Source organism: Lynx rufus, unplaced genomic scaffold (assembly GCF_022079265.1).
Source record: "Lynx rufus isolate CCGP_SWC_20201006 ecotype Redwood Valley unplaced genomic scaffold, mLynRuf1.p SCAF_39, whole genome shotgun sequence".
Taxonomy (NCBI): domain Eukaryota; kingdom Metazoa; phylum Chordata; class Mammalia; order Carnivora; family Felidae; genus Lynx; species Lynx rufus.
Window position 1 is genome coordinate 2,687,201 of NW_025814855.1, and position 17,528 is coordinate 2,704,728.

A 17,528-nucleotide genomic window follows, 5' to 3' on the forward strand; every position below is an offset into this window, starting at 1 on the left:
CAATAGATCATTCAAATGATGTACATATATACAAGGCAATTCTATCCCGCTAAAGAAACCACTTTTAGATGTATAGAGACCTATGGTTTACAAACCTCTATCTCAACCTTTTGACATGTGTGTACATACGTATACATGCATACGCCTTTTTTAACCTGACACAGACGGCATTGTATATATGCACTCCATTGTGTTTATACGGTGTTAATCTATCCGTGTTGAACTATACACACATTTCTGTGTATACGTATATATCACGCGTGATCTGTTTTCAGTCTATCCACGTTAGTTTACACACACCTATCAATATGGATAGCCTAACAATGAAAAACAATGCATTTGGCGTGGGATCTTCATGTAATTTAAAAAATCAAGGCTATTTTGTTAATGGATGCATTTGCATATATGGAAGTATAGAAAGGGTATGGTACTTAGTTTCCTGCCAGATTGTCTGTGGGGTGTCGGAAGAAGGGTATGAGACAGGTTGGTGGTCAAAAGGATCTTCACTTTTAGCTGTACATGGAGGTGGAAGGCTATGGATGACGTATAGCACTTTTCTGGGTGCCTGGGGCATACAGTCTGTTAAACATCCAACTCTTCATTTCAGCTCAGGTCATGATCTCCTGGTTCATGGGTTCGAGCTCCACATCAGGCTCTGTGTTGACAGCACAGAGCCTGCTTGAGATTCTCTCTTTCCCCCTCTTTCTGCCCCTCCCCTGCTCGTTCCTGAGTGCATGCTCTCTCCCTGAAACATTTAATAAAATAGTACTTTTCAAATCCCATCATGAGGCAAGAGAAGAGAAAGAGCCTGAGTTGGGACACCAGCAGCACAAGCAGAAAAGGGGGACCAGGTTCTACCTCAGGTCCAATGCTCACAGTATGGGCAGCACCTGTCCAAGCCGTGTAGGGAAAAGACCACAATTTCTACAACCCACATGCTTGCTCTGGGCATGCACTAGGAACACAATCTTTTTGGAGATTTGACAAACTGTTTTAAGATCTAAGATTTTATTGAGTGTCTAAAATGTCCTTATGAGACAGGATAAGAACTTGACCTTGGCAGCCTTTCAGGGCTTGCCCAAGGCCACAAAGCAAATAAAAACCATATACACACACAGTATATGAAGTATCCAAAGTGGGGGGAGGGGGAGGCCATGCAGAAAGATCAGGGTTTACATCTGTGTCTGGAACTGTAATTCCTGGGGACAGAGTAGGCATGAGTAAGGGCTCCAATAACTTTTCTTTGCAGGTCACTTGGGTCAGGAGGAGTCACCAGTCACCTATAACTGTCAAGGAGGGATTTTCTTCTTCTGCAACTGTCAGAAGTCTCTGGGTTTCCTCATCAAATTCAGTTTTTTGCAGCCTGGTAAGATATAAAAAGGGCTCTGTTGAATTGCTACCTCTTTTGTTTCTTCTCTGCAGCTCTTCTCTAGCATTTCTTCCCTGGTCAAGCCTAGGAGAACCTGGTGATGCCTCCCTCCCCATCCCCATGGGACAGACATACCTGTCAGGCAGTGGTGCACTGAAAAATGTTTAACACCTGGCTCTTGGCAGGGGTGGGGGCCTGGAGGGGTTGGGGGGGGAGAAAAGCCCTGATTTATGGCACTGCACGTTTCTGAGGTGTAAATTCTCCTACCATGGCCAATACCATTTTTTTTCCAATTTTTTAATATTTATTTTTGAGAGACAGAGGGTGAGTGGGGGAGGAGCAGAGAGAGGGAAACACAGAATCTGAAGCAGGCTGCAGGCTCTGAGCCATCAGCACAGAACCCAATGCGGGGCTCGAACTCATGAACCGTGAGATCACGACCTGAGCCGAAGTCAGACGCCTAACCAACTGAGCCACCCAGGTTCTCCTATCATGGCCAATTTAAAGCTGCCAACTTGATGTCGCTAAACACAAGAGTAGGAAGAACTGTCCACACAGGGTTATCACCATCTGGTGGCAGCGGTCTCCAGCACATCCCTGGACAGAACAGATGTCCTATCTGATAGAAAGTCCTGACTCCACCTGAACATTGGGGTTTGAAGATGGGAATTCAGGAAGCTAAGGAGCAAGACCAACTACTTTTATTGTTAAAAAGATAAAACAGTAATAGCTTCCGTTATCTGAGTGCCTGGTCCTAGCCTTCTGCTGAGGGCTTTAGGAGCAGCTTTCATTAGAATTTCTCAGGGGCACCTGGGTGGCTCAGTCGGTTGAGCGGCCGACTTCGGCTCAGGTCATGATCTCGCAGTCCGTGAGTTCGAGCCCAGCGTCAGGCTTTGTGCTGACAGCTGGGAGCCTGGAGCCTGTTTCGGATTCTGTGTCTCCCTCTCTCTGACCCTCCCCCGTTCATGCTCTGTCTCTCTCTGTCTCAAAAATAAACGTTAAAAAAAATTAAAAAAAAATAAAATTTCTCAACCGTGGGAGATAGCATTATTGACCCGATTTGTGATGAAGACAAGCAGGCAAAGCAAATTGGCTCAAGGTCACACAGCCATCGAGTGGTAGAGTCAGGATACAGATGCCAGTATCGTGGCCCTGGAGCCCCTGCACTTAACACGAGGCAGTCCATTGTGGCTCTGAACTAAATGGGAGGGTTAAGGATGACTGTGTGTGTGTGTGTGTTCTTCTGTGGGTACAAATATCTCTGGTGTCTGCTGGTATCTGTTGGCAACCGTCCGGAGCACCTTCACCTCCCTGTTGGAGTGAAGGGCATTCTTTCAGGCATCTGTTCGTCTCGACACACAGATCTGTGGGACTGTCCACGGTTGGGGAGGGTGCACGGGATGTGGAAACTCACTTACGTGTTTCCAGCGTTTTTATTACATCTGTATTTTCACAGTACCTGTGTCAAATCATTTCCCTCGTTTGGCAGAGAACAGACAATCAGGAGAAATGCCTTGCCTGGGGCTACAAGACTCAGCATGGAAAAGCTGGCATAACATGATTTGGAAAAACTATGGAAAATCCAAGTCTTCCCACTGCCTCAAGCACCACCTTGGGAACCTCTCACAAAAGGTAAGATGAGGATGAACTTTCTAGATGGCAGGCACCTGAAGTTTCTAGACGTAGGTCTACAAGAATGGACTTTGATGAAATGGACTCATAGCTTCACAAGTTGGAAAAGACAGTAATGGTCTTAGTGTTGGAGTTATACCAGTTTTAACCCAACATCTCCTAGTCCTTTCTAGAAATGAGTGGCCATGTAAATACCTATGACTGCCCTGGATTTCAGATACGTTTGAAGAGAGTAGGAGAAATAAATGAGAAAGCGATGCTTAAGGTTCATTATATTGTAACCTAATAGAACAATCTTTGATAAAATGACCTAATACATACATTTTGTATTATATGTATAATTATAGTTTTATAAATATAATTATATAATTATATGAATAATATATATTACATGTGTATAATTTAAATATTTAAATCTATAATTATAAATGTGTGGGTGCCCGGGTGTCTCAGTCAGTGAAGCGTCCGACTTTAGCTCAGGTCATGATCTCATGGTTTGTGGGTTTGAGCCCCATGTCAGCCTCTGTGGTGACAGTTCAGAGCCTGAAGTCTCCCTCTCTCTTTGCCCCTCCCCTGCTCACACTGTTTTTCGCTCTCTCAAAAACAAATATACATTAAAAAATGAAAATACATAATTACATACATGTATAATTATACATATAAATTATAACTATGAAATCTAATATATGAAATAATAAATACCTACTTAAATTTTAATGTAAGTCTATAACATATAACATGTAGAAGTCTACTTTATACTTTAATTTTATAGCTATAAATATGTTTATGTCTACATAAATATACAAATTATATGTATTTTACATTAGATTTTAGTTATAATTTAATGACTTAAATATACATTTATAACTTATGTAGACCCTAGGGTCTATATTAGTATAAATGTAAGTCTGATATATCAATAATTATAAATGTAAAATTTTTATATAAGCTTTAATTTTTTTTTAATGTTTATTTTTGAGAGAGTGTGTGTGAGCAGCGGAGGGGCAGAAAGAGAGGGAGACACAGAATCCAAAGCAGGCTCCAGGCTCTGAGCTGTCAGCAGAGAGCCTGATGTGGGGCTCGAACCAATGAACTGCGAAATCATGACCTGAGCCAAAGTTGGATGCTCAACTGACTGAGACACTCAGGCGCCTGGTAGATAAGCTTTAATATAGCAAGCTATACTTTATAATTGTACTGGAACAGTAGCAAGTGCCCTGTTCATAGGGTATCACCACCCACCAGGTACTGTGCTGAGTTGATGTATCTTTCACTCCCACAATCCCAAGGCAAGGAGCACCATTTGCATTTTGACTGTGGCAGCACCACACCTCGGGTTCCAGTGAATCCTCCCTCACCTGGGCGTGTCCTCACCAGGAGAGCAAACCCCAGCTCACCCTAGAATCTGCAGGGTGCACGCTGGGTGTCTCAGGGCTTCACATAGCACCGCCACTCCAGTGTGGTCCAGGGCGTTTCCTTGCAGGTTCAGACTCTGCAGGGTTTTACTGCTGGTGAGGGCACTAGAGAGGTCCTCACAGCAGGCACTTGTTAACTTGCATGTAGCCAGCCTGCAACCAAGCATACAGGGTGAGAGGTGGTTCATCCAAGTGAGTGGGATGAGGGTGTCACATTTAGCCAAGGTCACCCCTAGCCTCTGAGTACAGTGTGTGACATCTGGTCCCTGACTGGGGGGAGATCATAGAGGGCCACACTGTGTGTTCCTCTTTGATCCCATGCCTGTACAGGGCTTGTGTCTTGGCGGCTCCTTCCAGTCATGGAGGGACCTGTTTCCCTACCCCTGAAAGAAGCTGGCCTCCTGCATAGTCTTGGCTTGTAGGACCCAATGGAAGCAAGGTTATGGGAGTTCTGAGCCACCACGTTGTGCATTTCTTGCTGTCTAGAACCCGAGATGCTGATTGTGTCCCTCCAAAAACTCATGTTGAAGTCCCAACCCTCAGAACCCCCAAATGTGGCTACAGTTGGAGACAGAGTCTCCACAGAGGCCAAGAGGTCAAAATCAAGTTATTAATTACTCCTAATCCACTATGCCTAGTGTCCTTATAAGATGACAAAATTAAGACCACACACAGGGAGAAGACAGCTGTCTACAAGCCAGGGAGAAAGACCTTTGGAGAAACCAGCCCTGCCCAATCCTGGATCCTGGACTTCTGGTCTCCAGATCCATGAGGTGACACATCTCTGTGAAGTGGCCCAGTCCATGGGGCTGTGTTATGGCAGCCCCAGCACACTGTCAAAATGATTAAGAGGACCACCTACACGAGCCAGTCCCCAGGGAACCTTGGACCCCTGAGCCATCGCCAGTGCTCCTTACTTTATGTCTCTAAGTTAGGAGTCATTACTCCAGGACAGCTCATGACTCCGTGTCCCAGTCTGGTTTCCACTTTCCTCCACCTTCCACCCACCGAGACCCAGCCTTGACATTGGGGTCACCCACCCAAGAATCTCTAAGTGACAGCTGGGATGTGCTAGACCTTGACACAGCAGCTTCACACCAGCATCTTCTATGTCATTGTAGCTGATTTGTAGACTTCTCAAGTTCTGATTGCCAGTGAGGACTGAGGCGAGGTCTCGACAGCCATCAGCGGTGATGGAACATTTCACCAAACTGCAAGAGAACAGTACTGATGTCACTCTTAAGGGTTACTGCATCCACACTTGAGATCAGAAAAAAGATACCAAAGCATTACATGTTCATCCATGCACAAAGGGCATAATGCAGCAGCCCTGCTAAGGCGGTGTCCACTCCCTGTCCCTCCCCCCACTGCCCCCATGATGTACTTGTCCTCAGGCAATATCTGAACACACGTGGATGGGTCTTTTGGGGCTCCCTATGCTGGTTGTTCATACCTCTGGATTCTGCTAGGCTTTTAATTTCTGAGACCTTATAACAAGTTATCTTTTTAAAGGTTTAATGTTTATTTTTGAGAGAGACACACACACAAAGCACAAGCGGGGCAGGGGCAGAGAGAGAAGGCGACACAGAATCCGAAGCAGGCTCCAGGCTCTGAGCTGTGAGCACAGAGCCTGATGTGGGGCTCAAACTCACGAGCTGTGAGATCATGACCTGAGTGGAAGTTGGACACTTAACCAACTGAACCACCCAGGCGCCCCTATAACACCTTATCTTTAGAGCAAGACCTTCCCACTTCTTATTCATTAGGTGTTTCTGAGGTATCTTTGGCCCCTTGCAAATTCCACATACATTTGGAAATCGGCTTTTCAAGTTCACCACCACCACCACCACCACCACCACCAGTATTGCACTTTGGGATTTCATTAAAACTAAAAATCATTCTGTGTAGAATTGACTTTGGATAGAATTTCAATCCTTGAACATGGACTCTATCTCACATTTCCTGAATTACACTAGCGTTTCATGATATTCACTGCAAAGGTTTCACACATACTATATTGGCTTAATTCCCAGATGATTCCTTTTTGATGCTACTGTAAATGGTACTTCTATTTAATTCCATTGGTGTATTGCTTCTTGTTGGCCTATAAGAAATCTTTTTTTGGTAGATTATTTAAAAGAAGCTTGTTAGACTCAATTCTGATTATTTAGTTACAGATTTTTAAAAGATCTATAATATTCTGTCTGCATAGAATTAGGGGCTTGGGGGCACCTGGGTAGCTCAGTTGGTTAAATGTCCAACTTCAGCTTAGGTCACAATCTTGCAGTTTGTGGGTTTGAACCCCACCTCGGGCTCTGTGCTGACAGCTCAGAGCCTGGAGCCTGCTTCAGATTCTGTGTTCCCCTCTCTCGGCCCCTCCCCCACTTGCACTCTGTCTCTCTCATTCAAAAATAAACATTAAAGAAAAAGGAATCAGGTGTCTTTTCCCTTCTAACATTTTTAAGGATTTACAGTTTTATATTTTTTACCTTATTGCTTTTGCTGACATTTATAGGACAATGTAGATTAGAAGTGATTATAGCCAGCCTTCTTACCTTTTTCTTGATATTAAAGAGAAAGATTTTGTGTCTTCATTGCTAAGCGGATGTTTGCTTCAGATTTCTTGAATGTTTTATCAATTCAAGGAAAGCCCCAATTATTAATTTTCCAAGAGTTATAATAAGTGGATATTGTTTTAACTAAAAGCTTTTTCTGTAGTTTAGAGGATAGTTATTTTATTTTTAATCAGTTAGTATGGTAAGTTACACTGATCTTTTTAATGTTTAACTACCTTCTCTGGATAAACCCAAACTTAGTCCTTATATTCTTTTATTTTTTTAATTAAAAAAAATTTTTTTTGAGAGAGAGCATGTGAGCAGGGGAGGAGCAGAGAGAGGGGGACACAGAATCCGAAGCAGGCTCCAGGCTCTGAGCTGTCAGCACAGAGCCCAACATGGGGCTCGAACCCATGAACCGCGAGATCATGACCTGAGCTGAAGTCGGACGCTCAACGGACTGAGCCACCCAGGCGCCCCTATATTTATTCTTTTAATACATTTATGGAATCTGTTTGCTCACATACCTTTTAGTGCTTTTGCATTTCATGAATGACATTGGTGTATACTTTCTTTCTTATGAGTTTGACGTTATTCTGGCCTTGAAAAAATAGTAGGAAGTATTTCTTCTTTTTCCAGTCTTTAAAGAATTTGTGTAAAGACTGGAATTATTTCTCCCTTGAATATCTGGCAGCAGCTATTGATGAAAACTTTCAAGCCTGATTTAATTTCTTCAGTGGTTTAAAACTATTCATTTTTTGGGGAGCCTGAGTGGCTTAGTTGGTTAAGCATTAGACTGTTGATTTCAGCTCAGGTCAAGATCTCACAGTTCATTGAGATTGAGCCCTGCTTAGGGCTCTGCATTAATGGCACAGTGCCTGCTTGGGATTCTCTCTCTCTTCCTTGCTCACTCTCTGCCCTCCCTCACTTTCATGCATGCACTTTCTCTCTCAAAATAACATTAAAATTTTTTCATTTTTCTAAGTTTGGTCATCCTTAGTATTTTTACTGATTTTTGAAAAAATCTAAATTTTCAAGTTTGTTGTATACAGTTGCTCATAATAATCTGATATCTGTATCATCTGTAGTAATGTCTTTTCCCATTCTTGATACAGAGCAGTGCTGTTCAATATGGTAGCCACCAGGGATGTGTTTCTTATTCAGGGTGTATCCTAATTTCTACTCTGATCTCTTCTTTGTTTTATGGATGATGAATGTGAAGTAATTACATTCACCTCCTAAGAATTTGAGTTCAATGGAATAGGACATTAGTTTAAAAAAAACAGCAGGATGCAAATAATGGATTGATGCATTATTTTTCAAATTCTGTTTTATCTGTTGGATACAGCTACAACATGTTCATGGCATATTGTTTGTCTTTTCCATCTTCCAAAGTTTTCTCATTAAACTTGAGATGAAATTTCCATAATAGAAAATCATCTTAAAGTGAACATTTAGTGGCATTTTCAGTATAATGTGCCATCACAGCTTCCTTATATTTTAATAGGTCACTTAAAAACATCATTTTTTTTTTTAAATCCAGTATGACAAGGGTACCTGGGTGGCTCAGTCGGTTAAGTGTCTGACTTCAGCTCAGGTCATGATCCCACAGTTTGTGAGTTCTTGTGAGTTTGAGCCCTGGGATGGGCTCTGTGCTGACAGCTCAGAGCCTGGAGCCTGCTTCAGATTCTGTGGCTCCCTCTCTCCCTGTGCCTCTCCCACTAGTGCTCTGTCACTCTCTCTCTCAAAAATAGACATTAAAAAAAAACTTTTTAAAATAAAAATCCTGTATGACAACCTTTCTTGTGGCCAAAATACTTAATGTTTTAGATTTACTTATATTTTAGATCTATGTCTTACATTTTATGTTAGTCTCTTGATTAGGTATTTTTTATCATTCCATCTTCTCTGCTTATTTGGGCGTCAGCAATACTTTGTTTTTTTTCTAATGTTCTATAGAAATTTCTGTGTCCACATTTAACCCATCAACATATTAAGTTAATCAACACCTTTACCCTCTTTGTGGACTTTAGGACATCAACTTACATTTTATATTACTGCTGTTATACATTTAAATTGTTCTCCTTTAGGATTTAACAATTGTATCTCTTTTGTTAGTCCATATTTTGCTTGGATTGATCTACAGATTCACCACTTTTTCTATCTGGAATATTTTACCTTCTCTTTGAGGGATGTTCTCTACAATTGCCTTGAATGACACTTGGGTTTTTGTTCTCTTTCCTAATGATTTTTGTTTGTTATAAAACGTAAGGTTGACAATTTCTCCCCAGCATGGCAAAGATCCCCCTGCACTGCCTTCTTCCATGGTTAGTCTTCATCTACTCTTTGTGCTTCATTTAGATATGATGGCTTCCCCCAGCCCCAAGCATTGAGGTTTTAAGACACTACCCGCATATTTAGTGTTCTGCAGATTCTCCAGTATGTATCCTACTAGAGGCTGATGTGGATGATTGGATCTGTAGATCAGAACCTTTCATCAATTTCTTTTCCATTGGGAAAACTGTGAGCCATTACTTCATAAAATAGGTTGTCTGTCTGGGATTCACATTACTTGGGCTAGAACATCTTGTTCTTCTAGGCCCCCAGTCTCTCCTAATTTACATCTTTTTCTCCTCTTCACACCATCTTAATTATGACATGGCTTCTGTTTTACTGATTCTCTTCAATTATGTCTAACCTATTGAATGTCTTAAGCTTTTGGTATTTACGATTTCTAGATGTTTATGGCTTACCCCCCTCTAAGATATTGCAAATTTTAAAAAAGTTGTTTATTTTGAGAGAGAGAGCCCATGTGAGTGGGGGCAAGGGAGAGAGAGAATCCCAAGCAGGCTCCTTGCTGTTGGCACATAGCATGATGCAAGGCTTGCTCTCACAAACTGTGAGATCATGACCTGAGCCGAAATCAAGAGTCGGATGCTTAATGGACTGAGTCACCCAGGTTCCCCCCTTTTTCTTTTCCTTGAAACATAGTAAATGCAGTTATTTTATATGTAGGTCTGGTTTGAAGGGGTATATGCACCCTAAGGTTTATGGCAGCATTGTCAACAAACTGTGGATAGAGTCCAAGTATCCATCAAGTGATGAATGGATAAAGAACACACACACACAAACACACACACACAGGAATATTGCTTAGGCATCAAAAAGAATGAAATCTTGTCATTTGCAATGACTTGGATGGAGTTAGAAGGTATTATGCTAAGTGAGATAAGGCAGGCAGAGAATGACAAATAACATGTGATTTCACTCACATGTGGAATTTAAGAAAACAGATGAACATATGGAAGGCAGGCAGAAGAGAAGAGAGGGGAACAAACCATAAGAGACTTAACAATAGAGAACATACTGAGGGTTGATGGAGGGAGGTGGTAGGGGATGGGCTACATGGGCTATGGGTATTTAGGAAGGCAGGTGATGTGATAAGCATTGGGTGTTACAGGACTCCTTTCTCCCATTAACCAACTGAACAAGGAATACAAAATTCTGAACTGAGATATCTTGATGTATTACGTAAAAAGAATTGTGTCTAATCCACATCTCTTGATTTCTCAGGGAAAGAGACACTTGATGAGGTAATGCTGTCCCTCTTGGTAACTCCACCACCACAAGGTTACCCAAATATTTCTCCATTTTATAACATCAAATTAAATCTTTTCATTATTTCCTTTACTATTAAATTTACTGCCCTGATTCCTTCCTCAGGTGTTCCTTGTGTTATCCATGTGTGTCCCACTCCTGTTATCAGGCCTCCCATTGCCATGTTAGATCTACCTACCTGAGATTTCCACCCCAAGACCCCTGTTCATCTGGTGCAACTCATGTCAAGCATCCAACCCAAGACCATCCCTCAGCCCCCAGTCATAATTAGGTTATTTCCTTCAGCCTATATGTCTACCCTGCTGAATGACTAGCTACAACACCCTAAATCTGTGACACAAGGAGGAGGTAAGGTTTGCTCACCTCAACATTTCCACAAGAGTCTGAGTCAGGTCATTTCTAAACTTTACATTCTGAGGAACAGACCCTATGGCTCTCCTCAATTCCAGATAGATTCTGAGCAATCCAAGCCTTCCTCAAGAACACCTACCACAGTGACCACAGGTGGCAGCCTGGCTGCTTCAAGGCCTCACAGAGAAGTTTCAAGTTTTCATATTTCAGGACGTTGGCGCTGAGGTCTAGATGGGTCAAGCTTTTGTTATACAGAAGAACGTTGTAGAGGTATTTCCAGGAGTGTTCAGTGAGGTAACAGTAACCTAATCTGTGGAGACAAACATGGGAGAAAAGGAGGGAAGGACTGACACCTCACAGAACTTTAACTCCATGTTAAAAGTAGGAGTCCTGTAATTTTCCATATACAGTCCTTAATGAAGCAATGAACCTGTGGCTTATCTGAAAATACCTCACTTTGAGTTTTCTTCCTCACATGATACATGAAATAGAAAATAAAACTGAGGGGCGCCTGGGTGGCGCAGTCGGTTAAAGCGTCCGACTTCAGCCAGGTCACGATCTCGCGGTCCGTGAGTTCGAGCCCCGCGTCGGGCTCTGGGCTGATGGCTCAGAGCCTGGAGCCTGTTTCCGGTTCTGTGTCTCCCTCTCTCTCTCTGCCCCTCCCCCATTCGTGCTCTGTCTCTCTCTGTCCCAAAAATAAATTTAAAAAGTTGGAAAAAAAAAAAAAAGAAAATAAAACTGATAAAGTAATGCTGAGGGAAAACTATGGCACAATGAATACTCGAGAAGAATGTAGAAAATGTTGGTTTTAACTCTACATCTGATATTGTCCTTGGACAAGGCATTTACCTTATGACACTTCTCTCATGGACTGAGGAAGTGCATTGAATTACCTTATGTATAAAATCCTCTTTCTTTTTCAATTCTGTTACTCTTTAAAATCCTAAGTTCATGGCTTTCAACAAGATGCATGTTAACTTGGGAAATATTGTAAGGTACCGCAAAGTAAAGCAGGGGTTGCAAACTCGTGTCGACTGAACCACACATAGCCAATAGACTTAAATTTTCTGGCACTTTTATATTTAAATTTTAGTTGCTAACCTTTAAACATGAACAAAATTTTATGTAAAAAATCCAGGTTTTCAACTTATGAGTATCATTTTTTTCAATTAAAAAGTGAATTTTAGTTTTAAACTTTCACAATTTAGTGGCTGTACAATATTAAGTTACTATGGTAAAAATATTCTTTAATGAAGATTACTCTAACATTTCATAGGATTTAAATATTTTGCTATGTTTAAGTGTCTTATTTTCAACCCTGGCAAACATTGACAACTAAAAATTTTCTACTTAGAGAAGTTGTCATGTTCTTTATTTACCAGGAATCAAAAAAAATACAAGTTAATATGCTGATGCTGAATATACTTGTACTTTAGATACTTAACCCTATAAGTAAAACAACTCATTTTAAATCCAACAAATTCAGGAAAAATATGTAGCTTGTTTGTAAGATCTCACTCAATATTAATGTTGTATCAACTACTTCTAAGTTTTTTATATCCAGATATTTATTTCAATATAAGCAATCATTTCCATGTGGTCTTCTTCCCAGATGTTTCTATTTACATTTTATCCTGATTTCTTTTATTGAGGCATAATTCAAAGACAGCCTAGTGTATTTTTACAGTATTATATATTTAAGGTGTATAGTTTAGGTACACCCATTGCCATTGGATGATGGAACATATCCATCAACTCCAAAACTTTCCTCATGCCCCTCTGTCATCTGTCCCTCCTCGTGACCCATCTGCCCCACACTTAGGCAGTCACTGATCTGCTTTGTGTCTCTATAGATTAGTTTGCATTTTTGAGTTTTATCATATAATGTGTATTCTTCCTTTCTAGATTCCCCTGGATTTTCTACACCAACATTCATGTTGCTTAAGAATAAAGACAGTTTTACTTTACTTTTTCCAGTCTGGATTCTTTAGCTATGTTCTGGGAAATTGTGAAACTACCTGAGAACAATTTTCTAAGCATTTTCACCAAGACTAGGGTTTAGTTTACAGGTAATCATATCCCCCTCCCAAGGGGAGACTATTCTGAACACTCTACCTGATGCCTTGTGAATGAGAACTATGCCCTAGTCTGTGTGAGGACCAGGTCCAGCACCCTCACATCCTCTCAGGGTGGTCCTTCCCTGAGAAAGGGAAAGGTAGTTTTCTCTCATGTTTATGTGAGCCAGAACACTGCTGCATGCTTGAGGGGGTGTCTTTCGGACTTTGACATTTTCTAGATGCTTTGGTGTGCTGTCCTGTGACCTCCCACAAACTTCCTAGACTCTCAGCCAACATCTCCCCAAACCCTGTAGTCTGCCATGCTCCATGTGAGTTCTCTCTTCCTGAACAGTATCCTGGAAACTTTCTGCATAGTCAGCTGGGACAATTGTAAGACTCCCCCTGTTTGTCTCCTGTCTCTCAGGAATCCATGTCCTTCATTGCCTGATGTCTAGAAAATGTTGTTTCACTTATTTGGTTATTTTTGGTTGTTTTCAGGGGGAGATTAAATCCAGTCCCTGTTTTTCCATTTTGACTAGAAGTGATGGCCTCTAACTGGCTTGATTTATTCTCAGAGTACTCTTATTCTCACATAGGTCACATTTTTACAAACCCAGAAGTGTAAACAGAGAAACGTTTCTCTCCCACCTTCCAGTTCTGTTCCCCACAGTCTATATCATATCACTAAGGATATTTGCATATAAAAAAACAGACCCAAATGCATATGTATTTTCCCACCTCCCCTTTCTTACCAGTATTATCATAAACTGAAATAGATGTGGAACTTTATTCAATGAAGCCAATGCCCCCAAGGTCATCTTGCTCCGCTGTGGCCCTTAGCAAGGACCATAGGTGAGAGCTCACTGTACATACTAGTAACAGGTAAACAGTAGGGAGTAAGGAAGTATCCGAGTGTTGTAGTTACTTTCACCCAGTCTAATATTGTGTATGCTCTGTATGTGCTCTGCATAACCTCAACTTTCATAATACTTCTAGGACAGCATTTTTTCCCTCCTCCTGTTTACAGAGGAGCAATTTGAACCCAAGAGAAGTTAGGTAACTTGGCTCAAGATGACAAGGGTTAAGTGGTAAATCCAGGGGTAGAGCTCAAGTTCTCCTGAATCCTCAGCTTAGGCTTTCAAATCTCTGCAGTGGTGCCTCCATCACTGGGTAGGATTTTAGACAACTGGCCCAAGTTCAAACTAACCACTGCCATGGTTCTCCACAGTGGACCCTCCCAATGTGCACTTACATCAAGCCCTCTAGACCACAGTCAGGGCGCTGCAAGGCCTCACACAGCAGGGGTACCCCTTGGTCCAGGTAGTTGTAGGATACATTAAGAAACTTCAGCTTCTTGCTGCTGTTTAGGACGCAGGTAAAGGCTTCACAATCATCTGCTGAAAGGTGACAATTTGCCAGCCTGTAGGAAAAAGAAGAGGTCACATTTTGTTGGTTTCTTTCTCTGATCCATTCCCCTTGTTAATCCTGTACAAGTCAGGAAGAACATACTTGCTCTGCTTTGGCACCTCATGGACCCCGTTCTTGATCCTGGTAACTCTCAGGACTTGAGGAGTCACTAGAGACACAGGCTTATTATCCATGTACGACCTAGGGAACTGCTACAAACACATCACATGATCTATGAGGCCCCATCCTATTCCTATATCCTTGTGTCCAGCCATGTTGGCCATTTTCAGTTGCCTTACCCACATTAGGAGCTACTCAAGGTAGTCATTCATGTTTGCTGCTCTCCACATGTCCCCCCAAATCTTCTGACCCACTTAGGGTTTTTGCACTTGTGCACCTTGTTGGAATGCTCTTTGCCTGGTCTTTAGTTTGATCTTCATCTTTCAGGTCTCTGCTCGAGCAACACCTCTTCAGAGGACATTCTGTTGAAGATGCCTTCAACTAGAATTCTATAGCACTCATCAATTGGTAGCTTGAGTAGGTGGAGGCTGCCAGTAATTATGGTTTTCTATTACCTCAGCCACTCTCCCTCTGGCTGCCACAGAAAAGGTATAAACTAGGTCCAGAGGTGATAGAATAAAGATGTAAACAATTAGTTGTTAAGAAATGAAAATGTAATTGGCAAGTTACCAAGTCTGTGGCTCCTAAAATTTTTCTAAGATGATTCTGTGTCAAAGCTTGGTTTAAAAAAGTTGTTTCTGGAGCGCCTGGGTGGCGCAGTCGGTTGAGCGTCCGACTTCAGCCAGGTCACGATCTCGCGGTCCGTGAGTTCGAGCCCCGCGTCAGGCTCTGGGCTGATGGCTCAGAGCCTGGAGCCTGTTTCCGATTCTGTGTCTCCCTCTCTCTCTGCCCCTCCCCCGTTCATGCTCTGTCTCTCTCTGTCCCAAAAAAAATAAATAAATAAAAACGTTGAAAAAAAAAAAGTTGTTTCTAGCATTAGGGTATTATTTTCAAGGATTAAAAAAAAAGGGGGGGTTGACTTACTGTACACTACCTACAAACAATAACTCAAAATGGATCATAGACTTAAATATAAGAGTTGAAACTCTTAGAAGAAAACATGGCAGTAAATTTTCACCGCCTTGGGTTAGGCAATGGTTTCTTAGGACACCAAAAGCACAAGAGGCAGAAGAAAACTACCTTTCAACATAAAAAAATGGAACAGAATAAAAAGCCCAGAAGTAAACCAACACTTAGTCAATTAGTCTATGACAGAGGAGGCAAGAATACATAATGGGGATAATACAGTCTCTTCAACAAACAAAGTTGTCCAGTTTTTCCAGCATTAATACCATACACAAAACCAAAATGAATTAAATGCCTGATGTGAAACCATAAAACTCCTGGAAGAAAACATAGGCAGTAATCTCTTTGACATTGGCCTTAATGACATTTTTCTAGATAGGTCTTCCCAGGCAAGAGAAACAAAAGCAAAATTAAACTATTGAGACTACATCAAACCAAAAAGCTTTTGCATAGCAAGAAAACCAACAAAATGACAAGGCGACCTACTGAATGGGAGATATTTGCAAATGACAACCCCTTATGAGATATAATATCCAAAGTCTGTAAAAACCTCACACAACTCAACACCAAAGAAACACTTCTCCAAAGAAGACATCCAGATGGCCAATAGACACATGAAAAGATGCTCAACATCACTCATCATCAGAGAAATACAAATCAAAACCACAATGAGATACCACCCCATACCTGTCAGAATGGCTAGTATCAAAACAACAAAAAATAAGTGTTGGTGAGGCTGTGGAGAAAAGGGAACATTTATCCACTATTAGTGGGAATGTAAACTGGTGCAGCCACTATGGAAAACAGTTTGGAGTTTCCTCAAAATATTAAAAATAGAATTTCCATACCACCCAGTAATTTCACTACTAGGTATTCAAATTAGAAACAAAAACACTAATTTAAAAGATATGCAGCACCCCTAAAACATTATTTACAACATCCAAGATATGGAAGCAACCCAATTATCCATACATAGATGAATGGATAAACAAGAGTGGTACACACACACACACACACACACACACACACAATGGAATATTACTTGGCCATAAAAAAGAAATCTTGCCATTTGCAACAACATGGACGGACCTGGAGGGTATAGTACTATGTGAAATAAGTCAGAGAAAGACAAATACCATATGATTTCACTAATATGTGGAACTTAAGAAACAAATGGACAAAGAAAAAGACACCACCACCACCACCAACACCAGACCTAAATACAGAGAACAGACTGGTTGCCAGAGGGGAAGTGGGGATGGAGGGATGAACAAAATAAAGGGTCTTAAGAGGTATAAACTTCCAGTTATAAAATAAAGTCATGGAAATGTAAGTACAGCATAGGGAATATAGTCAATAATATTGTTGTAGCCTTGTAGTGTGACAGAGGGTAACTATACTTGTCATGGTGAGCATTTTGTAATGTATGTAATTGTTGAATCATTATGTTGTTCACCTGAAATTAAATATGTGAACTATATATACTTCAATTAAATACAAAGACATAGAAAAACTAAAAAATTTTTAAAAATTGTGTTTCAAAGGACACCATTAAAAAAGTGAAAAGAGGGGTGCCTGGGTGGCTCAGTTGGTTAAGCATCTGACTCTTGATCTCAGCTCAGGTCATGATCTCATGGTTGGTGGGATCAAACCCCTCATTGGGCTCTGAGCTGCCAGTGCAGAGCCTTCTTGGGATTCTCTCTCCCCTTCTCTCTCTGCTCCTCCCTTGCTTGTGCTGGCATGCTCTCTCTTTCAAAATAAATAAACGTAGTTTTAAAATTCAAGTGAAAAGATAAATGAAATTAAGAGTACATTTATCTTAAGCACTGAGAAATGGATAGAATTGTTGAATCATTATATTGTACATATGAAACTAATATAACACTGATTACAAAAAATTGAAAAGACAATTCATAGAATGGGAGAAAAAATTTGTGAATTATGTATCTTGCACATAACTTGTATTACAACTCATCACATAAAAAGACCAACAAACCAATTAAAAATGTGCAAAGTACTTGAATAGACATGTCTCCCA

General features: G+C 41.1%; 1 protein-coding gene across 1 annotated transcript in view; it reads right to left on the bottom strand.

Annotated features, from left to right (window-relative positions):
- Positions 1-1,269: 1,269 nt before the first annotated feature.
- The window catches only part of NLRP4 (NLR family pyrin domain containing 4), a 29,968-nt gene continuing 13,709 nt past the window's right edge, over positions 1,270-17,528 (bottom strand). Inside the window, exons 5-9 of the mRNA XM_047094269.1 lie at positions 14,250-14,417; positions 11,080-11,250; positions 5,457-5,627; positions 4,399-4,569; positions 1,270-1,363 (exon numbers count right to left, since the gene is read on the bottom strand). Of these exons, the coding sequence (XP_046950225.1) occupies positions 1,270-1,363; positions 4,399-4,569; positions 5,457-5,627; positions 11,080-11,250; positions 14,250-14,417 (775 nt within the window). The remainder of the gene's footprint in view (positions 1,364-4,398; positions 4,570-5,456; positions 5,628-11,079; positions 11,251-14,249; positions 14,418-17,528) is intronic.